The following is a 27,532-nucleotide window of genomic DNA, read 5'->3' on the forward strand; positions in this document are numbered from 1 at the left end:
TGCTTTGGCATTTAGCTGGTGTGGCACCGAACGGAGATGTTGACATGATGTAAAGACATATTCCCGCTTGAAGCCAAACCACCGTCAGACGATGGACCCCGTGCTGTTTTTCTTGGGAATTAATTATTCCTCCATTTGTTACCAGATTCGCACCTTCTTTCTCTTGTATTACCACTCAAACCACACCATGTCGCTACCTCTCGCTCCGCGGGAGCGTGTGACGTTGCTCACGTGACAGTATGTGACGTATGTAAGAAGGTGCGCTTGTTTTAAAGTCTCTGTGAGAAGGAGAGACAGGAAAAAGTGAGAAACGCATGCAGTTTAATGCCCCGCAGCTAAAAGCAACTGCGTGAGAACGTATACTCGAATATCATGATATAGTCATTTTCTATATTGCACAGAGATAAACCCGCGATATATCGAGTATATCGATATATCGCCCAGCCCTACAACCAACCCACTAATATTAAACATCATTTTATAGTTTGAATATGCTACTTAGCAGTTATTTGAATGTTAGAAGATCAGGCCTTTAGTGTGCTATATTCTTTGATTGAGTTAATTTTTTTTAATCTCCAACGTTATTTCTGTATGCACGTTTCTTGACCATTCTCTTGTGCTTGACTAGCAATATCATTTTCGGGTCTGTTTTGGCCCAGGGTTTCCCCTGAATTCAACTGAATGTGGCGTACTACTACCGCTAAATCATGAATGCTACCCTTAAAAAAAAAGTTTTTTTAATGTGAAAACAAAATAAAATAATGTAATGCATTGTAGCCTCCAGAATAGGTAAAAGTCTGATGCTCACCATCTTTAACTTTTTTTTTCAAAATCTTACGATACCAGCCGTCCCAATTCCAACAAGTTTTACCTCCCGTGCAAACACTTTTGTCTCTGTGGCCGCGCTTTCCCGGATATGTACCGTATTTTGCGGATTATAAATCGCAGTTTTTTTCATAGTTTGGTGCGACTTGTACTCTGGAGCGATTCGTGTGTGAAATTATTAACACATTACCGTAAAATATCAAATAGCATTATTTATATTATTAATATTTATATTATTAACATTATACTTGGAACTGCAACTGACGATGACTCTGACGAAAGCGACGTACCGATAGAAGAGGAAGCAGCGCATTGTCTACCTTTGGAGTTGGCAGAGTTGTTTAGAAGCGACACAGAGGAAGAAGATTTCATCGGATATAGCGATTAGGAGTGACAGATTGTTTGGTAAACGTATAGCATGTTCTATATGTTATAGTTATTTGAATGACTCTTACCGTATTATGTTACGTTAACATACCAGGCACGTTCTCAGTTGGTTATTTATGCGTCATATAACGTACACTTATTCAGCCTGTTGTTCACTATTCTTTATTTATTTTAAATTGCCTTTCAAATTTCTATTCTTGGTGTTGGATTTTATCAAATAAATTTCCCCAAAAAATGCGACTTATATATGTTTTTTTCCTTCTTTATTACGCATTTTCGGCCGGTGCGATTTATACTCCGGACCGATTTATGATCCGAAAAATACGGTAACACTTCCTCAATCTCCGCCAACCCGCTGTGACGCACGGATGGTGTGTTTGAGATCATTGGAAAAATAAACATCAAGTCACAAAACCACACAAACATAAAACGTTGCCAACAGCAGAATTGATATATAGCCTATTATTTGCGCACTATTGCCAAATTGGTCTCCAAAAAAAGCAGCACTTCTGAAACTGGATGTTTTGATGTAAACAAGACGCACATGATTGTCTGGAGCGTAGTCAGCATGTCTGCGATGTGGACGTAATTTGAATATATCCCAGATATACCCACGGACAGCTATCTACAAAATGTGCAAATATTAAGATGACAGTGGCGACTTTTAAGGAGAGAAAGTCCGACTGCAGCAGCAGCAACGCCAAGCGAGTGTGACGCTCATGCCGTGTCATGCTCACTGTAGTACTCTTTCCGTTGTGGACATCAATGGACAGAAGTAGAGTCTCTAAACATGAGTACAGTCTATAATAACACCAGACAAAGATGCTAGATTTGTTGCCAGTCATTTTTAATAAATAAAAATCACAAAAAGTCTCTAAACACTAGAACAATTCTCAACAAAGTGCATTGTACAATAAACAGCAACAAGCAGCAACAATTGAAAACAGAACATTATATAATATAAAAATATATGTTAATACTCAATAACACAGATTTGTTTTAAATGTACTTGATAGGCTCCAGCGCCCCCGCAACCCCGAAGGGAATAAGCGGTAGAAAATGGATGGATGGATGGATGTGGAGAGGGGCGTGGCTCGCGCGTTCCCTGCGGGCGGGGTGTGTGCGGGGGGCCGGCCATGAAGCAGCAGACAGGTGAGTGGATGGCTCAGCTGGAACGAGTTATCTAATCACCTGTTCCTTTATTAGCAGCGTCAGAGACCATGAGGGGGGAGCGGAGCTGGAAAGCAGGAGCGAGCACAGGAGGAGAGGGCTGAAAAGCCAAAGGAGAGACATTGTGCAAGAGAAGAGCTGAAAAGCCAAGAGAGACTGGTGTGAGAAAATAATTAAAACAATTGTAAAACGCCGCAGCAAGAGCTGAAAAGCCGAGAGAGACTTGTGTGAGAAAAGAATTAAAACAATTGTAAAAACCACATCCGAGAGTGTTGTGCCTTCCCTGGTGGTCCAAGAGGAACCCGAGACAGAGGCATCTCACAGTGGCACCCAACAAGGCGGATCACAGAAGGTATGTCGACAACATCCCCGCTGGAGGCACTGGGCCAAGTGCTGGCCGAAGTGTCGACGGAAAGCCGGCAGCAGACACAGGTGCTGCAGGCGCTAATGGACAGAGCAGAGGCGGCGGGAGGGATGTCCTCCATGAAGCGCATGGTGGAGGGGGAGGACCCCCAGACATTCCTCGATGTCTTCGAGGCCACGGCGACATCATGCAAGTGGCCGGAGGAGGAATGGGGCGCGAAGCTGCTGCCGCTCCTGGTGGGGGAGGCGCAGCGGGCGGCGTTGAGTCTCCCGGCGGCCGCTCGCATGCAGTATTCAAACTTGCGCCTTGCCATACTGGACCGGGTCGGCAGAAGCCCTGAAGACCATCGGCGAAAGTTCCGGGCCATGAAGTTGGGACCAGGGGACCGGCCATTCGTGCTGGCGTTTCAGCTGAGAGACGCAGCAACCCGTTGGCTCCAGCCTAACGGGTTGGATCCAAAAATGCTGGAGGCCATCGTCCTGGAGCGGTTCGTGGAGGCCATCCCGGCCAGGACCTCCGCGTGGGTAAGGTACCACAGCCCCCCGGACGTCAAAGCAGCGGTGAAATTGGCGGAGGAACACCTGGCGGTCCAGCGGGAGGCGGAAACCAAGACGGCCGAGGGGCCCACCGCATCACCCCGCCGGCGACTCGCCCCGCTATAGGAGGGGTGGGATGGGGGGGGTGGTTGGGGGGGGGGGGGGGGGGCGCCTCTGGAGCGGCGACCACGCCCGGTGGAGCCACTCGCATGCCCGCGAACAGGTTCCCCAAGCGGGCATGCAAAAAGAACACACACCCACACGCACCCAGAGACACACAAGGGGGGACACACGGGGGTATAATATCTTTCCGATCTGTGAATTCCAGGGTACCGGCGCTGCGGAGAAAGGGCTTCCCTCGCAGATGGCACCTCAAACACCAGGGCCGGTGTGCTGGAGGTGCGGACGGCCCGGGCACGTGCGCCGGGAGTGCTCCATAATGGAGGTGGGGCAGGTGATGCGGGTTGTTGGGCCTCCAGCACCCGCCCCCGATCGGGGGGAGACGTACTGTGGGGTACATATCGGGCGATGGTGGATTCGGGCTGCAAACAGACCATGATCCACCAAAACCTGGTTCGACCCGGGGCGTTGAGGCAGGCGACACGGGGGAAAATTAGGTGTATTCATGGAGATGTGCACGAGTACCCTATGGTGCCAGTGGAAATTTTATATAATAATCAAAAGCATAATGTCAAGGTTGCCGTAAGCACGCACCTTACGCACCCCGTAATTCTAGGGACGAATTGGCCGGGATTCAACCATTTGGTGACACAATGCGTGGGGGTGCGTTCACGGACAGTAGGAGAGGGGAGTATCCGCGCAGTTCTCAGCGGCGACGCGGCTTCATCCGGTACTGCCGAGCGGGAACCGGTAGGGGCTTCGCGGGAGGCCCCCCCCCCGCCCCCCGGTGGCAACCTACTGAGGATTTTCCCCTCGAGCAGTCCCGTGATGAAACCTTGCGCAAGGCCTGGGACCAGGTGGATTATATTGACGGTCAGCTGGTGCGCCCGGGGAAAGCGCGGGTATTCCCCCATTTTTCAATTATTCGGGATAGATTATACCGAGTGGGCCGTGACACTCAAACCGGGGAGGAACACACCCAGTTGTTGGTGCCAAAACGCCGCCGGGAAATGGTTTTTCAGGCGGCGCATTTTAATCCTATGGCTGGCCACTTAGGGTATGAGAAAACACTCAATCGGGTCATGGTCCGATTCTATTGGCCAGGCCTCCGGGCAGACGTGCGCCGTTGGTGCGCAGCCTGCCCAGACTGCCAGCTGGTGAACCCGGCGGCCACCCCAAAGGCGCCCTTGCGCCCATTACCGCTCATGGAGGTCCCGTTCGAGAGAATTGGGATGGACCTCATCGGACCATTTCACCCGAGCACACGGGGATACCGCTTTGTGTTAGTCCTGGTGGATTACGCAACGCGCTATCCCAAAGCAGTGCCCTGGCGCTCTATCTCGGCCAAGAGTGTTGCACAAGCACTGTTTCAGGTCATCTCCCGAGTTGGAATCCCGAAAGAGATTCTGACTGACCAGGGCACGTCCTTTATGTCGCGCACGATAAAGGAACTTTACGGGTTACTGGGAATTAAAGCAATCCGCACCAGCGTGTACCATCCACAAACGGATGGGCTGGTGGAGAGATTAAACAAAACGCTGAAAACCATGATCCGTAAATTTATGCACGAGGACAAACAGAATTGGGATAAATGGTTGGACCCCTTAATGTTTGCGATGCGGGAGGTACCCCAGGCCTCAGTTGGTTTTGCACCTTTCGAGTTATTGTACGGCCGGAGGCCTCGCGGAGTGCTGGACGTCATTAAAGAAAGCTGGGAGGAGGGTCCAAGCTCCAGCAAAAATGAAATTCAGTACGTCATGGACATGCGAGCAAAACTCCACAAGGTGGGGCACTTGTCACGTGAGAATTTGCTCCGTGCCCAAGAGCGTCAGCGGCACACGTATAGCAGGGGGACCCAACTACGCAAATTCACACCGGGAGAAAAAGTGCTTGTATTGCTTCCAACCTCAAGCTCCAAATTACTTGCAAAGTGGCAGGGGCCCTTTGAGGTTGCACGGCAAGTGGGTGATGTCGATTATGAGGTTCGGCGCTCGGACCAACGAGGAGACACTCAGATCTACCATCTGAACCTGCTGAAGGCATGGAAGGAGGCGGAGCCTGTTTCCATGGTGACAGTGGTGAGGGAAGAGGAGGAGTTGGGGCCGGAGATCCCGCGCTCTGGCCCGGCCCCTCAGCTGTCCTGTGATGACCAGCTCACATTGGCGCAGAGAGCGGAGGTTGCTGAGTTACAGCGGCGCTACTCTGATGTGTTCTCCTCGCGGCCTGGTCGCACGAGTCTCATCCGCCATCATATTGAGACCAGCCCGGGGATTACGGTGCGGTCTCGGCCATATCGGCTTCCCGAACACAAGCGCAAAGTAGTTCGGGAGGAATTAAAAACCATGCTTGAGTTGGGGGTGATAGAAGAATCCCACAGCGCGTGGTGCAGTCCTATTGTTCTGGTTGGGAAGAAGGATGGGACTGTGCGGTTCTGTGTGGATTACCGCAGGGTGAATGAACAATCACGGTTTGACGCGTACCCAATGCCTCGGGTCGACGAGCTCCTGGATCGGCTGGGCACTGCTAATTTTTTCACGACACTGGATTTGACCAAGGGCTACTGGCAGGTTCCCTTGTCACCAGAGTCCCGAGAAAAAACGGCCTTTTCAACTCCGGACGGTTTGTACCAATTTGTGACACTTCCGTTTGGCTTGTTCGGTGCGCCCGCCACGTTCCAGCGTCTCATGGACCGCGTGCTACGACCCGACGCTGCATACGCGGCTGCCTACCTGGATGATGTCATCATCCAGAGTAGCAGCTGGGAACAACACATGCGGCGGGTGGGGGCGGTGCTCGAGTCCCTGAGGCGGGCGGGGCTCACCGCCAACCCGGTAAAGTGCGTGGTTGGCCGGAGGGAGGTACAGTATCTGGGGTACCACTTGGGAGGGGGACAGGTGCGGCCACAAGTGGACAAAATAATAATAATAATAATAATACCTGGGATTTATATAGTGCTTTTCTAAGTACTCAAAGTCGCTTTACATGTTAAAAACCCATCATTCATTCACACCTGGTGGTGGTAAGCTACTTTCGTAGCCACAGCTGCCCTGGGGAAGACTGACGGAAGCAAAACAGCGGCGATTGCGGCCTGTCCACCCCCCAAGACAAAAAAAGAGGTGAGGCAGTTTTTGGGACTGGCGGGCTATTACCGCCGGTTCATTCCCCGGTTCGCGGACTGGACCGGCCCACTGACTGACCTCACCCGAAAGGGTGCTCCAGAACTGGTCCAGTGGACGGACCAGTGCCAGCGGGGGTTTGAGAAGGTAAAAACAGCACTCTGCGAGGAGCCGGTGCTGCACATGCCTAATTTTGACATCCCTTTCTGTCTGCAGGCGGACGCGTCGGGCCGGGGGCGGTGCTGTCTCAGTAGGTGGGGGGCGTCGACCGCCCCGTGCTGTACATCAGCCGGAAACTCTCGGACCGGGAGGAAAGGTACAGCACGGTGGAGAGGGAGTGCCTTGCCATCCGGTGGGCGGTCGGGGCCCTCCGCTACTACCTGTTGGGGCGTGCCTTCAGTCTCTGCTCGGACCACAAACCGCTCCAGTGGCTCCACTGCATGAAGGACGCCAACGCGCGGATCCCCGGTGGTATCTGGCATTACAGCCCTACAACTTCCGGGTGGTCCACAGGCCGGGCACGCAGATGGCCGTGGCGGACTTCCTCTCTCGCCACGCGTGGGGGGGGGAGTGGGCGCGGCCGGACGGCTGCCCGGCCTAAATCTGGCGGTGGAGGTATGTGGAGAGGGGCGTGGTTCGCGCGTTCCCTGCGGGCGGGGTGTGTGCGGGGGCTGGCCATGAGCCAGCAGAGCAGACAGGTGAGTGGATGTCTCAGCTGGAACGAGTTATCTAATCACCTGTTCCTTTATTAGCAGCGTCAGAGACCATGAGGGGGGAGCGGAGCTGGAAAGCAGGAGCGAGCACAGGAGGAGAGGGCTAAAAAGCCAAAGGAGAGACATTGTGCGAGAGAAGAGCTGAAAAGCCAAGAGAGACTGGTGTGAGAAAAGAATTAAAACAATTGTAAAACGCCGCAGCAAGAGCTGAAAAGCCGAGAGAGACTTGTTTGAGAAAAGAATTAAAACAATTGTAAAAACCACATCCGAGAGTGTTGTGCCTTCTCTGGTGGTCCAAGAGGAACCCGAGACAGAGGCATCTCACAGTACTGTATACATTTTTTAGCCTTTTTAAATAAATTATGCAAAGTAGATTATGTCATGGTGACCGCGCCCCTAACCACACCCCCATCGCCACAGGTATCTTGGCAACCTAGGGGAAACGCTGTGACTTTATACTATTCTAACTTATCTGTGCATCAATATAGCGACATATTACAGGTACAAAGATGTGTACATTATATTTCAAATTAAAATACACTTACATGGAGGAAAATGTTGATATAATCGCCTGTGTGCCTCATTTGCTGCTTGACTAAATGAAAGTCTTCCTTGTAAGTAAATATCTTCATGTTCTGTGGTTAAATAAGGTTTTAAACACAATAATGTTGCATATTAATGTCTGTGTACAAGAGTACATGTTTTACGAAACATAAAGTGTATTTGTGACCATTATAGACATTTATTCAAATAACCAAAATGATTCCCGAGCGCGGCCACCACTGCTGCTCACTGCTGCCCTAACCTCCTAGGGGGTGGAACAAGGGGATGGGTCAAATGCAGAGTGTAATTTCATCCCACCTAGTGTGTGTGTGTGACTATCAGTGGTACTTTAAAGGCCTACTGAAATGATTTTTTTTTATTTAAACGGGAATAGCAGATCCATTCTATGTGTCATACTTGATCATTTCGCGATATTGCCATATTTTTGCTGAAAGGATTTAGTAGAGAAAATCGACGATAAAGTTCGCAACTTTTGCTCGCTGATAAAAAAAAGCCTTGCCTGTACCGGAAGTAGCGTGACGTCACAGGAGCTAGTATTCCTCACAATTCCCCATTGTTTACAATGGAGCGAGAGAGATTCGAACCGAGAAAGTGATGATTACCCCATTAATTTGAGCGAGGATGAAAGATTCGTAGATGAGGAACGTTACAGTGAAGGACTTGAGAGGCAGTGATGGACGTATCTTTTTTCGCTCTGACCGTAACTTAGGTACAAGCTGGCTCATTGGATTCCACACTCTCCTTTTTCTATTTTGGATCACGGATTTGTATTTTAAACCACCTCGGATACTATATCCTCTTGAAAATGAGAGTCGAGAACGCGAAATGGACATTCAGTGCCTTTTATCTCCACGACAATACATCGGCGAAATGCTTTAGCTACGAGCTAACGTGATAGCATCGTGCTTTAACTGCATATAGAAACAAAAAAAATAAACCCCTGACTGGAAGGATAGATAGAAAATCAACAATACTATTAAACCGTGGACATGTAAATACACGGTTAATGCTTTCCAGGGTGGCGAAGGTTAACAATGCTGTGCTAACGACGCCATTGAAGCTAACTTAGCAACCGGACCGCACAGAGCTATGCTAAAAACATTAGCTCTCCACCTACGCCAGCCAGCCCTCATTTGCTCATCAACACCCGTGCTCACCTGCGTTCCAGCGATCGGCAGAAGGACGAAGGACTTCACCCGATGTGTTTGGCGGCCCGGAGACGTAGGAAGTCAAGGTGAGGTCGGCGGCTAGCGCGGCTAGCGCTTCAACAAAGTCCTCCTGGTTGTGTTGCTGTAGTCCGCTGCTAATACACCGATCCCACCTACAACTGTCTTCTTTGCAGCCTTCATTGTTCATTAAAGAAATTGCAAAAGATGTCCAGAATACTGTGGAATTATGAAATGAAAATAGAGCTTTTTGTATAGGATTCTACGGGGTACCATAACTTCCGTTACTCTGACTTCGTCACGCGCATACGTCATCATACCGCGACGTTTCAGCCGGATATTTCCCGGGAAATTTTAAATGTCACTTTATAAGTTAACCCGGCCGTATTGGCATGTGTTGCAATGTTAAGATTTCATCATTGATATATAAACTATCAGACTGCGTGGTCGGTAGGAGTGGGTTTCAGTAGGCCTTTAACTTTAACTATGTGTTAAATGTGTTTTCTAGGGCTGCAACAACTAATCGATTAAAATCAATTATAAAAATAGTTGCCGATTAATTTACCATTTCGCTACGGTGGTTTCGGTTCGGTGCGGAGGTGTACCGAAGGAGTTTCCACACGGACATATTAAGTAGCGTACTGCACGTTGCGAAAACAATACTCAAAATGCCGGACATTTAAAGCATTTAAGAAACTCCACCCTGACATTGGACCCCGACTTAAACAAGTTGAAAAACTTATTCGGGTGTTACCATTTAGTGGTCAATTGTACGGAATATGTACTTCACTGTGCAACCTACTAATAAAAGTCTCAATCAATCAATCAATGACAGCTCCGCAAAAGAGGACATGCCCAGTGAAAAGAGGACGTATGGTCAGTCTATCGTAGCCCGTTAGCTGCTAGCATGCTAGCAAAAGAGGACATGTCCGGTGAAACCGATCGCTGCTAGGACCGGGCTAGGATAGACTGACCATACGTTCTCTTTTCACCGGACATGTCCTCTTTTGCGGGGCTGTCCGGGCGGTGTTTTTTAAATGCCTCAAATGTCCGGCATTTTGAGTTATGGTTGTGTGTACTAACAATGTACGTTCAGGGTTAAGAAGGGATTAAAAACTAAACAAATTGTGCGCGCAGCAGAGACAGAGAGCGAGAGCGAGAGAGTTATGATAAACGCACATGCGTCGCCAGGCTCTGCTTTTTATCGATAGATTTATCGGATTACATTTTTTATTATCTATAGCAGGGGTGTCAAAAGTGTGCATTTTTGTAACATTTTCCTTGTTTTATTTGGCAAGTTGCAAGAACCTGGCGCCAGTTAATGTTTTTTTTTTCCAATAAAATACTGGAAAGGATAGAAATGTAGTTTGTCTCTTTTATCAAATTATTAATCGATTAATCGAAGTAATAATCGACAGATTAATCGATTATCAAATTAGTTGTTAGTTGCAGCCCTAGTGTTTTCTATAATGACTATTGCTAACATATGCTAGCACTGTGATTGATGGGTATGTTTTAATTATTTAAATATTATCTGAAGCAGAGGAAAAGCAACAAGTTCAACATTCTATTGCCCAAAAAAAGTGTTCTTGGCACCTTAAATGGATCTGATGTTTTATTCTGGTAAATAAAACAGACTGAATCTGTTGAATTGACATTATAGTGACACTTTGTGTTCATATATCTTTCTTCATAATTAATGCAATGTATTTAAAATGCAAATACCTCTCGTTGAGGGTTTTTCTCAACTTTTTTAAGCTTACAGATCCTAATTCATGAATCGTTTTTTTTTATGGTTTAAAAACCTCAATTTCGGATGGCCGCTTTCTATTGGTAAGGAAGCCATTGCCAAAGTGCATTTTATAACACTTTAAGAGATATTTGAAACATTAATGGCTTCTCAGCATGTGTGATGTGTTATTGCTGCTCTGTATAGTTGGAATGACACCTGTGTTTATTTAGTAAATAGCATCTGACTATGAAAGGAATTAGCCGTTATGCTAACCTGCGCGTGCTGATTTAGGACTGTTTATTTAGACTTATTATTTTCAAATAAATTTGCTGTATTTTTTTATTTATAAGGATGTAAGAGGCAGACATATTTATTTAACTAGATGACACAATAATATAAAAGATTCCCCCGCCCGCACAGCGCCACATACATATTGCAGTCCTGTAGCAAACACTGTCACATATTTCCAAAATGCTGTTTTCAAACACTGGCAAGCTGAGCTTTGAGATTGTCTTATGCTACTAAATTCAGAGTTTATCAAAGCCAATACCCACTGTTGGCCACTATGTTCCACAACATTTTGTCACAACCAAAAAAAAAACTTAACAGTAGTGTCAGTTACCGTCGCTCATTGAGTGACTGCACATAATGAACTCATGCTACCACTAAATTCCCTTCCACGGTTGGTTAGAGTTCATTTGAAACACTCGAGAGAGGGAAATTTTGCATGGGCCGCACAAATGAACCCTGACAGGTCACTCATATGTCACCACACTCACAAAAAAATTGTCTTCGATTGCATCTGCACAAATGTATAACATGTGATGCACTCTCAGCAATTCTGGTCTTCAGCAAACTACAAACCCCGTTTCCATATGAGTTGGGAAATTGTGTTAGATGTAAATATAAACGGAATACAATGATTTGCAAATCCTTTTCAACAAATATACAATTGAATGCACTACAAAGACAAGATATTTGACGTTCAAACTCATAAACTTTATTTTTTTTTTGCAAAGAATAATTAACTTAGAATTTCATGGCTGCAACACGTGCCAAAGTAGTTGGGAAAGGGCATGTTCACCACTGTGTTACATGGCCTTTCCTTTTAACAACACTCAGTAAACGTTTGGGAACGTTTAAGCTTTTCAGGTGGAATTCTTTCCCATTCTTGCTTGATGTACAGCTGAAATTGCTCAACAGTCCGGGGGTCTCCGTTTTGGTATTTTAGGCTTCATAATGCGCCACACATTTTCAATGGGAGACAGGTCTGGACTATAGGCAGGCCAGTCTAGTACCCGCACTCTTTTACTATGAAGCCACGTTGATGTAACACAGGGCTTGGCATTGTCTTGCTGAAATAAGCAGGGGCGTCCATGGTAACGTTGCTTGGATGGCAACATATGTTGCTCCAAAACCTGTATGTACCTTTCAGCATTAATGGCGCCTTCACAGATGTGTAAGTTACCCATGTCTTGGGCACTAATACACCCCCATACCATCACAGATGCTGGCTTTTCAACTTTGCGCCTATAACAATCCGGATGGTTCTTTTCCTCTTTGGTCCGGAGGACACGACGTACACAGTTTCCAAAAACAATTTGAAATGTGGACTCGTCAGACCACAGAACACTTTTCCACTTTGTATCAGTCCATCTTAGATGAGCTCCGGCCCAGCGAAGCCGACGGCGTTTCTGGGTGTTGTGGATCAACGGTTTTCGCCTTGCATAAGAGAGTTTTAACTTGCACTTACAGATGTAGCGACCAACTGTAGTTACTGATAGTGGGTTTCTGAAGTGTTCCTGAGCCCATGTGGTGATATCCTTTACACACTGATGTCGATTGTTGATGCAGTACAGCCTGAGGGATCGAAGGTTACTAGCTTAGCTGCTTACGTGCAGTGATTTCTCCAGATTCTCTGAACCCTTTGATGATATTACGGACCGTAGATGGTGAAATCCCTAAATTCCTTGCAATAGCTGGTTGAGAAAGGTTTTTCTTAAACAGTTCAACAATTTGCTCACGCATTTCTTGACAAAGTGGTGACCCTCGCCCCATCCTTGTTTGTGAATGACTGAGCATTTCATGGAATCTACTTTTATACCCAATCATGGCACCCACCTGTTCCCAATTTGCCTGTTCACCTGTGGGATGTTCCAAATAAGTGTTTGATGAGCATTCCTCAACTTTATCAGTATTTATTGCCACCTTTCCCAACTTCTTTGTCACGTGTTGCTGGCATCAAATTCTAAAGTTAATGATTATTTGCACAAAAAAAAAAAGTTTCAGTTTGAACATCAAATATGTTGTCTTTGTAGCATATTCAACTGAATATGGGTTGAAAATGATTTGCAAATCATTGTATTCCATTTATATTTACATCCAACACAATTTCCCAACTCATATAGAAACAGGGTTTGTACTATAAAAGCTTTCATCAGTGAAGCACAACTAGAGACCATACTTCTTAGAGGTGGGAATCGATGAGCACCTCACAATTCGGTTAAGATTATAATTCAGGAGCTATGATTCAATTAAAAATGGATTATTAATGCATCTTTAATTTATGTGTATTAATGCAGTTTTACATTTCTTTTTATTTCACTAAGTAAGCGTTTATCACTTGCAACTAGGGCTGGGCGATATGGCCTTTTTTTAATATCTCAATATTTTTAGGCCATATCGCGATACACGATATATATCTCGATATTTTGCCTTAGCCTTGAATGAACACTTGATGCATATAATCACAGCAGTATGAAGATTCTATGTGTCTACATTAAAACATTCTTCTTCATACTGCATTAATATATGCTCATTTTAACTAAGTCAATTGACCAAAACTGTATTTATTAATTAAACAGTTATTAAGCAGTGGCACAAACCTTTAGTGATTTCAAAACAGAACGTGCAAGATTGTCAGAGACATTTTAAAACAAGCTATTAGTGCACTTTTGTGCATGATGTCACTAAGATGACATATCAAAACAACACTAAATTAAAGTGCACTTTTTGTACAGAACGCCACTACAATAGTTTAAAACAAATAAAGTGCACTTTTGTGCAAGATGTCACACAAGATATTTCAATAAGTGTCAAATAAAAATGAACTGCATAATAGGAAATCAAATAGTGTATGTCCTTTGCTATGTGGTCGGTTCCGGCGGACGTTATCTCCTTATGTCGTGGACTATTTTTTTCATATGGTGTTGATGTGGAAATGGTTGCCTCTGCATTTTGTTGGTGTGGCACCGAACGGAGATGTTGACATGCGGAGTTTCAAACACTCTTTCATTCTCTAGCAGGGGACTTTTCAAATGATGCTACAAATTAGCAGTAATGCTACTTTTTGTAGCAACGCTTTTGCTCCACACTTGACATATTACGGTTGTCTGTTCGACATATTCCCACTTGAAGCCAAACCACCGCTAGACGATGGACCCTGTGCTGTTTTTCTTGGGAATACATTCTTCCTTCATTTGTTACCAGATTCAAATATAATATCAAAATAAACCTAAAATAAAGGAGCTGGTCGGATTTCTCAGTGAGGTGGCTCACTGCAGTCAGCCAAATTTTAGAACTGTCTGCATTACTTTATTTACATATAATAAATCAATGATCGATTATTGACATTTACTAATCGATTTTATAATCGTCCATTTCCGAATTGCAATGCAACTAAAAATCTATTATTTCCCCACCTCTAATATTTATCCATCTAAATTTGTGAGTATACCCAAACAGACCTTGAATCACCTAGAAATTCAATCTCAGTATGGTAGCTGTTAATATTTTTACAAGTAGCATAGCCGATGACTGAAGGAGAAAGGCTGCGATTGAATTTGAATGCTTAATACCATTGCAATTAAATTTGGCAGCTCTTTATTGTGCCACACAAAAGCTGTCTGTCAGAAAAGACAAACTCACAGCAAAATTGATGACAAATTGAAGAGGAGCAGGAAAGGTGAGCGGGAGGTCATATGGAGGTGGGAGTGTCCTGCCATGCAGGGGGTGTCTGTCTTTTCCCCCCGCAAAGGAAACAAAAACAAGCTTAAACTTACAGTTGAACCCCTGACCTGCCTTTGACCCAGCGGGCAGGACAGGGGGAGCAGGGCAGAGAGCGGGACAAGGAGAAGGCAGCGGGTGTGAAATGGGGCATGTTGTTGTTTTGAAGTCCCTCCAAGAATCTGGAAGAGGCCTATAAAAGAGGACTATAAAAGTGGCACGGCTTTGCTCCTCCAGCTAACAATTCATCACAACAAAAAATGTGACGAGAGCAAGTCCAATGTGTTGGGATGGTGAACTTTTGACAATGCATTTTGTGGTGTGGTTCAAATCCAAGCGACATTGAGAACCATGACCAGCTAAACTAAAGAATGCCCACTTCAAAACAGTATGGCCTTCATTGTTCAATGCAGATTTGTACATGAATATTCATTAATAACAGATTCGGCACAGACTTGAATGAAGTTGTCCTCTTGCAGCTTTATGGTTTATATTGTAAAGCTGCACAATTACAATGAACATGAATGTTAGTAATACTACAAATATCGCTGAGTATTGTCATGAACCTGATTGTCATGAATTGTTTTGTTATGCACTAGCACGGCATTCTTGTTGAATAATGGTGAAAATGTTGTACGCAGTCCAACAAGCTGAGGAAGAGGAACTGATGGGACAAGATAATGAAAATGTCGCGGGGAAAGAGGGCGAGTGGAAAGGGACAAGAGAGAGATTGGGGTCATGGGAAGGGTAAAATTAAGGAGAAAGTAGTAAAACGGTGTGTGTTAGTGTTGTCATGATTCCTCCCTGCAGGCCTGGACACAATCCCACAGCTGTGCCTCTCTAACTGATTGAGCACACACACACACACGCGCACAGAATATTTACAGTCTCCACTAAATTGACCTCCCGGTGAACCCGGCAGGGAGACTCCTCACAGGCTACGCACTATACCCAACTTGGCCCACCCCCTCATAAACATACAAACACACACACACACACACACACACACACACACACACACACACACACACACACACACACACACACACACACACACACACACACACACACACACACACTCGTAAAAGATGGAGCGGAGAAGCAAGTACAGAGTAGGCAGCGCACACACACACACACACACACACACACACACACACACACACACACACACACACACACACGCACACACACACACACGCACACACACACACACGCACACACACACACACACAAACAGCAGCTTGCGCAGCACACTCACACCCCTTTAACTTGCTGCCGATACGCAATTAACGACACAAGGGGGAGACGTGCGTTTGCGTGACGCGGCGTACCTCCATTATCCGTTCTCTTCAAGGCGCCATCTTTGTGGGGACACAGCTCACATCTCTGCGGGTAAACGAGAAAAAACACAAACCCGGTCAGACATGACAAGCGCTGGACTGATTTTATCGTTTCAACATGAAGAATGAAAATGTGATGCTTCAGCACGAGTGACACAAAAGCATGTTAAGTGTAACATATGGTCCTGACCTGTAGGGACACAATGTCTTTCACCAACTATTATTTATTTCTCTTTCCCCAACAATATTTTTCTGTTTCATGTCAAAGTTCACACCTCGCCGGCAAAAAAAAAGAAAAAGTTGGGCTCAATGCTCTTACTCAACATTCCCGTCAAGGAATAAATCATAAATCATTCTTAACTGCTTTCCAAATATCTTAATGGTGTGTTGACTATTTTCGCCACACACACACACACACACACACACACACACACACACACACACACACACACACACACACACACACACACACACACACACACACACACACACACACACACACACACACACACACGCACACACACGCACGCACACACGCACACACAGCTAGTTGTGAGGCAACAAGTGATGTAACAAACAATAAGGTCTTTAAATTTGTAATACGAGAAAGCAGTTTACGTGGCTCAAGTTTAAATACAATACAAAAATGTGCAAGTGGAAAAATTACTGCGATACAATATAAACCTGGTCTATACCCGTGTGCGTAGAATTGTCAAATTAGCCATTAAACAGTTCATTTTAAAGCTCCTATTAAAGGGTAACTGCAGATTTTTTTTGGAATGAATTAAAAATCCCTTTTTAAAAAATTTTTTTATTGTTACCCGTAAATGCACGTAGCAATGTCAACTAACAATTGAACTAATGGCAGTCATGACGACACTGCGTCTATAAAACCCACTAAAAACATCTAAAAACCGCCAACAATACACCATTAACACTTCGTGACCTGAATATCAACCAAGTATTAGCGATATTGTTATTATAAGCGCTAACGGCAAGGACCTACTTTTTGTGACGCATTGATCACAGAGCGGTAACTAGTTTATGCTGCTATATTGACATCATGAGCTGATGAAACGTTCTCTTGCCTCTGAGCTGGTGAAAGTTAATACTAGATTATAAATCATGCCTCTCACCTGGATAGTAGAAGGATGTGGCCATAAACCGAGAGAATGCCAAGAGTGTGCAAAAAAGTAATCACAGCAAAGGGTGGCTTTTAAAAAAAAAACTAGAATATAAAACATGTTTTCGGTTATTTCACCTTTTTTGTTAAGTACATAACTCTACATGTGTTCATTCATAGTTTTGATGCCTTCAGCGACAATCTACAATGTAAATAGTCATGAAAATAAAGAAAATGCATAGAATGAGAAGGTGTGTCCAAACTTTTGGCCTATACTGTATATCATTACAGACTGTAGCGACCAGCTTGTGTTAATGTTTTATCCTTGTGTGGTTTGGATTTGATATCAGTTTTCTGCATGTTTGCAAACACACCGTCCGTGCTTGAAAGTTGATTGGCGGAGAATGAGGAAGTGTTGTTGTGTGTCTGGGGAAGCGAGGTCTTACCGAGACGAAAGTGTTTGCACGGGAGGTAAACCGGTTGGAATTGTGCCATTTGTTATCATAAGATCAGTAGTGAAAGTTAAAAATAGCGTCAGACTTTGTGTGATATATTTTGGGGGATACATTATATTACTTTAATTTGTTTTCAAGTTAAAAAAAAAAGAAACCCTTATTTTCAAGACGTGGCGGTAATGAAAATGCCGTGGCTGCGAACCACATTCCACTACATCAAGGGGAAACCCTGCATGACTTGTACTCACTCAAAAAAGCCTAATAAAAAGCAAAATACACTAGCTAATTTGTAAATATTGTGTCTTTATTCGGGTTTCACATGACATCATCCATGACCAGGGCTAATGATTTTTGTGTGACTTTATAGAAATATTTTTCCCTCAAAATGTCTAATTGTACACTTTCTTATGTTATGCATATGGTCATGACAATATTTCATTTATTCGGGAAAAAAATTAATTAGGGATCTGCCGACCATTGGCCTGTATCGGCCAATTTTCATGAAAAAGTATGTGATTGCCATTGCATATTATTGCATTTCAATGCCGATAACAAACGCAGATTCCCTCTGGCTGACACTGTATTTATTTTTAGTACCCGGGCTGACAAGCTACCAGCTAATTGTGTATCTCTGAACACAGTAAGTAGCTGCTCCTCTAACTTAATAATAATCACCTCCATTGTAGCAAATAAACTGCATTTCCTTGTATCTTAAGTATTATTTTCACTGGAGGACGAGGCTAAACATGTTACAAACTGAGAGCAAACCAGGAGCAGGCATACTTATAGCTAAAATAGACGCTAAGCTAGCTTTAAGCAACACCAAAAATAAGTGCTTAGTAAAGTTTGGGAAGTGTAGATGGAACCACATTACAGCAGAAAGTAAGCAGTTATTAACAGGAAATTAACAAGTTCAGTTCAGTTCATTTCGAACATGCATACAATACAATTACAATGTAATGCATCACATATTTCCAGGGGTTTCATTACAGCATGTCCGAAAAGGAGTAGGAAAAAGCAGAGCTTATTCAATCCTAACCCCTTTCATATCATTCTTATCTCATTGCTTTGTTCTGTTTGTAACAGATCAGTAAATAAATAAATAATAAATACATAAATATACCATAAGTAAGTAAACAAATATTAAATACATAAATAATCATTGTCTCTTTTTTTTTTTTTTTCAAAGGTTCAATATATTTATGATAATTGTTCTTTTTTGTACTTTGTGAACACTTGTAGTTTGAACAGTCTCTTAAACTGAATCATATTAGTCCTTTGTTTGATTTCTTTGCTTAATCCATTCCATAATGTATTCCACACACTGATATGCTAAAGCTCTTAAGTGTTATACGGGCATAGAAATGTTTTAAATTAGATTTTCCTCTCAATTGTTGTACATTCTTGGGTAGCAGGTTATAGTTTGCTTTGTACATAATTTTAGCTGTTTGCAAATGCACTAGTTTGTTGAATTTCAATATTTTTGATTCAATAAATAAAGTGTTTGTATGTTCTCTATATCCAACATTATGTATCATTCTAATTGATCTTTTTTGTAACACCGTTAGTGAATGAAGCGCACGTTTGTAGTTGTTTCCCCATATTTCTGCACAATAACTCAGATATGGTAACACTAGTGAGCAGTAGAGAATATGGAGTGACTTTTGGTCCAGAACATATTTTGCTTTAGTCATTGACGTGTTTCTTGCTACTTTATATTGTATATTTTTATATGAGGTTTTCAGTTCATTTTATCATCTATTATTATACCCAAAATGTGTTTTATTTTACCCTTTCAATGTCTACTCCGTCTATTTGTATTTGTGTTTGACTTTCTCTTCTACTGTTACAGAATAGCATTATTTTAGTTATGCTGAGGCAGGTAGATTAATAAGAGTAGATAGAATGTGAGACTCACCACACGGGCCGCTCGTTCCTGGGATTCACACTTTCTGCAGAACCACGGGCCAGTGGGCACCTGCACAATACCATAGCAGGCTGCAGAGAGAGGAAAACACAGTAAATTCATCAAGTGGAACTACAATTTTAGGAAAGAAATGTATCCCATACCTAATCCCATACCATAACTAAAATTTGTCAATGGCAAAGTTTAATAATAGGAAGACAAGAGTGGGCAATTTATCCCTGAGAAGCAATTGGAAAAGCACATTTTGTTTATAAATGTTTATTCCAGTTTCTGCAAAATTAACTAACTAATCCAATTATCATATTATTCCACAATCCAACATGAGCGTTGTATCCTCATTTCACTCCTGGCTTCAAAGTTGTAGTGCAGACAGACAACTCCATAAATAGCCAACCTCTACACATTTTTAGATTATCTCTGATCTGAGCAGAGCCCATAATCCAAATCAGCTATAATCCAGATTTCTGAGAACCAATGCGCCTAAAGGTCCCAGAATTTAAAGGAAGAACGGTGGTGACACCAAACATGCATTTTAAGTGCAGAAAATGTCATTCTTTACTAGGGGTATCCTGGTCCGATATTAATATTGGCTCAATATTGAATAAAATATCGAATAACAATCTCTGATACAAGCAGTCCTGCGGGTGTAAACAAGTGCAAAACTGGACAGCTAGTTAATATCAAAGGCTACGTTCACACTGCATGGTCACATGTCTATTTCTGATTATTTTGTCAAATTTGATCTTTTTATGTGGTCGTTTACATTACAAAATTTTTTTATTTCTAATGTGAATGCAATCTGACCTGTATGCGGACATGACATCATGACGTTTTACGGTATATTTTGTTTCAATGCCTGCTTCAAGAGCGTGTCTGTGGGCGAACATTCGGAAGCAGGAGTGCTAAAACTTTCACATGAGTTTCTAAAACATTCTATTTTCACCTGTTTTCTGCTCCATTGTCTACTATTTATTTTGGCGAATAATTATGACACTTATAGCTTTTTGATGGCGTTCTGGTCGGATAAATGCAACCTGAATGGCGAGAGAGTTCACATTAAGGATGCATCGCATATGTATATGATTTATTGCCACATACAAAAGAGGCCTGGGCAGATATGAAAAATTCTAAATTGCACTGTTCACACTGACATGAAAAAATATGAGACAGGTTGCATATGGAAGGAAAAATCGGAATTGACCTGCGTTGTGAATGAGGCCTATATGTCCTCCAATAAGCAATGTATTTTAGTGACATGATTTACAAAAGGAAAACTTAGTAGGCTGTAGGCTACTACGGGCTAGCAGCTACACAACAGCTTAACACATAAGTAATTTTAATTTCCCCCCAGGGATTAATAAAGTATTTCTGATTCTGATTAGTGTCTTTAATTGACCAGTATTGCAGTCCAAAACATCATATGTATCGATATAACCAAGTATAAAATATTAATAGTTGCATATTACTTACAGATACAAAGTCTACAAAGCGGAAGAAGAAAGCGTATTAGAAAATCTCGGGTAACAAACCTGTCTGCATCATTCAATTTACTGTGTCATGTGCTTAATTTAATGAATTATTGTGACAACTAATTAGTCAATTTCAAACTCATAAATCTTGCATAGGGTTGGTGTTTTTCATACCCACCATTGTTCTCTAAATAGTTTGACTTAATCAAGCTTGTTTTAACATTTCACATTACAAAATAATAAAAGTATGTAATATGGTTCGTGCAGGTATGGTATCGGATTAATATCGGTATCGGCCAATAATCAAGTCTCCAATATGGGTATCGTATCGGGAGTGAAAGAGTTGAACCAGGGCACCCTACTTTCTACTGTGTGGGATTATTGAAAACTATTAGGACAAGCATTGCAATTAGGGCTGCAACAACTAATCGATTTAACCGATTATAAAAATAGTTGGCGATTAATTTAGTCATCGATTCGTTGGATCTATGCTATGCGCATGCGCTGTGGCTACGTCTCATGAGTTGGCAGTAGGCAGTAAGCCAGCCAATGACGTGTCATATGCAGCTCACGTGACGACGCCGTCTCCTTTGCCTGGAAGCATTCGAAAAATGGCGGAGGAAAGCAGTACCGATGGCTCAGCGGAGAAAAGTGTACGACCTAAGTCGTCAAAAGTGTGGGAACACTTCACTTCAAAGACTTCAAAGACGACAGTTTCCTGCATAATGTGCAGCATGGACCTCGCATGGCACGGAAGTACAACATTGCTTCGGGAGCACCTGAAGAGGAAACATGTTGGATACCATGAATGAAGGGAACTCACGGTACGTAACTTTTTAAGTCCATAGTCCGAGTATATTGATCCGTTGTGTCTGTCTTTGTGTGTTTTTAATCTTTTGTTAACGAGGAGATTTTTTTTTTAAGGAAGCGCAGCAGCAACTGTTATGTATTAACTTTTAGAGCGTTAGGAACGTTTTGGATAGTGCGACGACTTCATTTTCTGTGTTGTTACCGCACGGTTACCAATTTCGAAATAAACGTAGCGGACTGAAATATCTCAGGTTCGTTTCATAATGGATCAATGTAGCCGGGCCCGATAAAGCTATATAAATCTATTTAGATTTGAGTGACACTTTAGTATAACTAAACGTTATGAAGGTGCTGGAATATTTCATGCTATTATTCAGAGGCAGCCTAAAATGAATCCTTTATTATTTACAACAGAAACATGTACAATATCTGATTCAGTTCTGATCTGATGAGTTACAGTTCTTTGTTATTATTGGTGTATGCTGCAACCCCAATGTCCATTTATTTCATTTAGCTTTTTTTTTTTTAATGTGGTGGCGTATTTGCCTTTTACGTCAGAAATTATTAATTAAATCAACTAGGTATGTATTAAGTTACATGTAAATGATGCTACTATGTGTGTTCATTATATGGTTTCTCTCATTTCAGAAAGAAACAAGCCAGCATTAGCAACTTGGTACAAAGGAAGGTCTGCACACCACAGCAAACGGCTGCATTGACTGATGCTATCCTGAATATGTTGCTAACTGACATGAGGCCACTATCAATGGTGGAGGATGAAGGTTTTAGACAAATGATTCACGTCCTCAACCCTGGTTACACTCTTCCCACGTGGACCTATGTTACCAAAGTGATGGAGAGGAAGTACGAGCAGACATTCCAAGCAGCAAAGTTGCTCTCACTACTGATGTGTGGACAAGTGTAGCCACCTTGGCAACACATGCCATTACATTGGAGACAATTGGAACATGAAGTCAATCTGCCTTACGACCATGCCACTAGAGGAAAGACATTCACCATCCAACATTGCAGAATGGTTGGAATAGGTAGTAGCCAGGTTTGAAATTCCCCCAAGCAAAATGATTGCTATTGTGCATGACAATGGTGCACTTTATGAAAAAAACATTTTTGTAACACTTGCCTTGTTTTATTTGGCAAGTTAAAAGAACATGGTGCCAGTATGCGGTTTTTTCCCCCAATAAAATACTGGAAAGGATAGAAATGTAGTTTGTCTCTTATATCCGATTATTAATCGATTATTCGAAGTAATAATCGTCAGATTAATCGATTATCAAATTAGTTGTTAGTTGCAGCCCTAATTGCAACGCATCCTGCAGCTTTAGTTGGATTTAAATAAGCAGAAAACACAGCCAGTGTTGCACTGCAGTCATGTGACAACAGTCCCAGCATGGTGTGAGAAGGCAAGTGCATGGCTGAGCAGTCCAGTTGAAGTTTTTCTTGTTTTTACGTGATATATATTTCTCCGTTATGTCACGCCGGCTTCCCCTCTGGCGAGAGAACTACCAGCACCTTGTGCTATGGTGCGCATCGTGAAAAATAAACCCCTTAACTGTCAGAGCAAAATGTTGTGCTGACAGCATTAGTCTATTATGTGCAATTTCCTGGTTTCGGCACAGCTAACAATGTTTACATTCATACTCATTATAAGCTGGCCCTTGGCAGCGGGCAGTTTAATTGCTGCCATGAACTGTATAAATGTTTGTGCACGCAGGGTGATTCAAAGTTGTTTGCTTAAAAATGGTCCTCCATTAATGTCGGTTGGCACCTTGCTGGGCCGTGCCACCAAAGCGCGTTGCAGTCCGCCATTACTGCCGATGATAGTTTCAATGCAATTACCACATCAAAAACGCATTGCTGTGGCAACGCCCTTAGCTCGTCACCATTTACTGACACCGTCACAACGCTGTTACTACCTTGTATCAGGTTAATTAGCACGGCATTCTGTTACACCTCACGGTTTCTGTGCAGTTTACGAAAAGCAAGATGCACACAGGAAGATATTGAATATCATCTTAGTGATAAAATGCTTATTAGTGATGAGTCAGAAAAAAGGGCACTTTGGAAACCCTAATAGTCTTAGGGATGTAATGATATAAAGATTTCATATCACGGTTATTGTGACCACGGTTATCATTCTTATCACGGTATTGTTGAATGTGTTCAAAAAGTACTTTTGCACACACACTGGAATTTTTCAACCAAGTTGTATTAAAAAAAAAAATATATATATATATATATATATATATATATATATATATATATATATATATATGTGTATATATTTAAATGCACACAAACTTTCTTGGCAGAAGAAGCACATATTGTTCTGGCTTTTTAAGAGACATGTTTTAAGTGTTTAATTATGTTCATCTTCACTTTAATTTGCAAAAGTACATTTATTTTTATTTTTATTGATAAAGGCAAATTAAGTGTTTACTTTGCTTCACTTTGACATCACAAGAGTTCCCTTTCTGTTGTAGACACCTGTTTGCGTTAATAAAGTTCTTTAAAAAAAACACCTGCGTCTGTGTCGTATTCTTTTGAGTATAGATCGATGACTCAACAAAAGTACAATCGGTAAGTTCAATGTACACAATAGAATAACTTAGTTGCTTAATGTGTTTGTAAAAGTTTATATTGGCGTATGTCGTTTCTTTTAAGATTAAAGATTAAAGTACCAATGATTGTCACACACACACTAGATGTGGTGAAATTTGTCCTCTGCATTTGTCCCATCCCCTTGGGGAGCAGTGGGCAGCAGCGGCGCCGTGCCCGGGAATCATTTTGGTGATTTAACCCCCAACTCCAACCCTATGTTGCTGAGTGCCAAGCAGGGAGGTTATGGGTCCCATTTTTATAGTCTTTGGTATGACTCGGCTGGGATTTGAACTCCAACCTACCGATCTCAGTGGGGAAAGATGCCAATTTGTCTTGTATTCACGACCCCGAAAGGGACAAGCGGTTGAAAATGGATGGATGGATTCATGTCAGCATTTAAGCTAGCTATCGAGCTAGTGGTAGTTGATCAGTGGGTTTATTAAAGTGCGGAAATCAATCACAGCGTTTCGATCATTTTGATTTAAAAAGGTAATATTAACCGTCGGGAGTTTTACCACGGTTATCATTATTACCGCTTATCGTTACATCCATAAGTCATACTAAAATAAGACAGCCATGTTTCTACACATGTAAATGACCATGGCGCACCGCCAATGCTAAACAAATGTCGCCACACTTTCAAAATAAGATTTTTTTTACATTAAAACCTTTTTTTTTTACATAAAAACTAAGTTAAGTAATATATTGTATGAATGTGTATACTGTATATAATCTACTATTTACGAACTATTGGCCATAATAATTTAGAAACAATTTTTTTAATCATAAATATGTTCCTCAGTGCTTTATTTTGAAAACAAATAAAAAAATAACAAGCATCTCAATCGCCTGTCAGGAGCGATACAGATGGTCTAAAGAGAGGCGACACCCAAATATTTGACATTACTACCGACAATAACGTCTAATTTTACACCGTGTGCATCTTCAGACCTCCATTTGGACATCTCTGTATGGAGAGTGTATCAAGTTGTCCTTGTGCGAGTTTTTTCCGAGTATTCCGGTTACCTCCCACATTCCAAAAATATGCATGTTAGGTTTATTGGAGACTGTAAATGCTCCATAGACATGAATGTGAGTGTGAATGATTGTTAGTCTATACAGTATATGTAACCTGCGATTGGCCGTGCTAATATTGGTAAGCCTGTCAATTAAAGATTAAAAAGATTAAAGATTAAAGTACCAATGATTGTCACACACACACTAGATGTGGTGAAATTTGTCCTCTGCATTTGTCCCATCCCCTTGGGGAGCAGTGGGCAGTTAGAGCTGAATGATGAGAAAAAAACTAATTGCGATTTTGTTTCTCCACAATTGTGAGTGCGTTTCGATTTGCGATTTTTATATTTTAAACATAAAATAGCATAAAACTGCAAAAATAACAAGTGAAGGAAGACATGTAACTTTTAGACTGTCAATCAACATATTATTGTCTGAATGTGCCACACATTAGAACAATATGCAATAATTTCCCATAAAAATAGTTGGCTTTATGCAGACAGACTCAGAGCTTTTGTCTACATCATACTCATAAACTGAATAAATAATCGATAAAAACAATACAGTGTTTATAATGTTTACCATTGTACTGTAATTGGAAGGTAAATAACTTTGTCATCCTAAATAAATAAACAAAAAATTTAAAAAAAGACTCATTTGTGTAAGCAAAAATTTTACCTAAATAGATATCGACCATCTTTGAGTGCATTTTTTTCGCAGTTGGACAAAGATTAGTAATAAATGAAAAGGGATTGGCAAACAAGGCTGTCACTCGGTTGCCTGTGACGGGAAACAAACCCTCAGCATCTTGCAGTTATTTAGCGTACTACTTAAAACCTTGAAGTCAATTTGATTTCGATTAATTGTGCAGCCCTACTGTCAATGAGGTTGTCCATTGCATGTTAGCATTAAGCTGGCGGCATTAGAGCTAAACCTTCATCCTGCATAACTGTATTGCTTTTTTCAGTTTATTCCAAACTGAATTATTAATTTAACGTCATTTCAATGTTTATGTGCCCTTCATATGTATATAATGTACTTTCCTTAGTGTGGTTGGTTTTCCAGTGACTTCATTGTGGAGAATAGCAAGAAACCACTTGTAAGTTATGTTTTCATCTCTAATTCAAGGAACTGTTTACATATTTGGCAAAGTAAACATTCAGGGAGGTCAGAATATTACCCTATATGAAAATGAGCAACGATTGAAATTGCATTGAACAAAGAGCGCATAGTCTAACAGATCAAATTTGTTGTTTGTTAAATATACTTTTCCAATAAAGCTGATTCTAATAATATAAGAAAAAATATATTAGTAACTAAGAACACTTTTTTTTGTTTTGTTTTTTAAATATACATTTGCTGCAAACATTTGTTTAGCCTTTTTATATACCAGTATACATTTATGTATATATTGTATATATATATATATATATATACACCGTATTTTTCAGACTATAAGTCGCTCCGGAGTATACGTCGCACCGGCCGAAAATGCACTATAAAGAAGGAAAAAAACATATATATGTCGCACTGGAGTATAAGTCACATTTTTTGGGGAAATGTATTTGATAAAATCCAACACCAAGAATAGACATTTGAAAGGCAATTTAAAATAAATAAAGAATAGTGAACAACAGGCTGAATAAGTGTACGCCATATGACGCACAAATAACCAACTGAGAACGTGCCTGGTATGTTAACGCAACACATCATGGCAAGAGTCATTCAAATAACTATAACATATAGAACATGCTATACGTTTACCAAACAATCTGTCACTCCTGATCGCTAAATCCGATGAAATCTTCCTCCCCGGTGTCGCCTCTGGTATGCGCCCCGCTAGCGTCCTTTCTTTCTGCTGCTCGATCGCCGTTCTCTGCTGCATATTTCACTACGTCCAGCTTGTAATATGCAGTATATGATTTCCTTTTCGGTGCCATTTTAGTTCAGCCCTTCTCAGTTTTTATATGTTACCGCCAATGTTGATGTGATCCATTTTAATAGCTACGACAGTAGCATATAGCAGTTAGCAGTTAGCATACCATGACCCACAATGCACTTCTGCCATTACCCT

The 27,532-nt window shown here is 42.1% G+C and overlaps 1 protein-coding gene across 8 annotated transcripts in view; it reads right to left on the minus strand.

Annotated features, from left to right (window-relative positions):
- The window catches only part of mllt10 (MLLT10 histone lysine methyltransferase DOT1L cofactor), an 89,327-nt gene that overhangs the window by 46,761 nt on the left and 15,034 nt on the right, over positions 1 to 27,532 (minus strand). For all 8 annotated transcript variants that reach the window (XR_009821180.1, XM_062021209.1, XM_062021206.1 and 5 more), the window contains exons 2-3: positions 19,535 to 19,614; positions 16,030 to 16,084 (exon numbers count right to left, since the gene is read on the minus strand). Coding sequence is in view for 7 of the 8 variants with exons in the window: in XM_062021209.1 (XP_061877193.1) it covers positions 16,030 to 16,084; positions 19,535 to 19,614 (135 nt within the window). In the remaining variant the exon portion in view is untranslated. The remainder of the gene's footprint in view (positions 1 to 16,029; positions 16,085 to 19,534; positions 19,615 to 27,532) is intronic.

The sequence above is a fragment of the Entelurus aequoreus genome, linkage group LG15 (genome assembly GCF_033978785.1).
Source record: "Entelurus aequoreus isolate RoL-2023_Sb linkage group LG15, RoL_Eaeq_v1.1, whole genome shotgun sequence".
Taxonomy (NCBI): Eukaryota; Metazoa; Chordata; class Actinopteri; order Syngnathiformes; family Syngnathidae; genus Entelurus; species Entelurus aequoreus.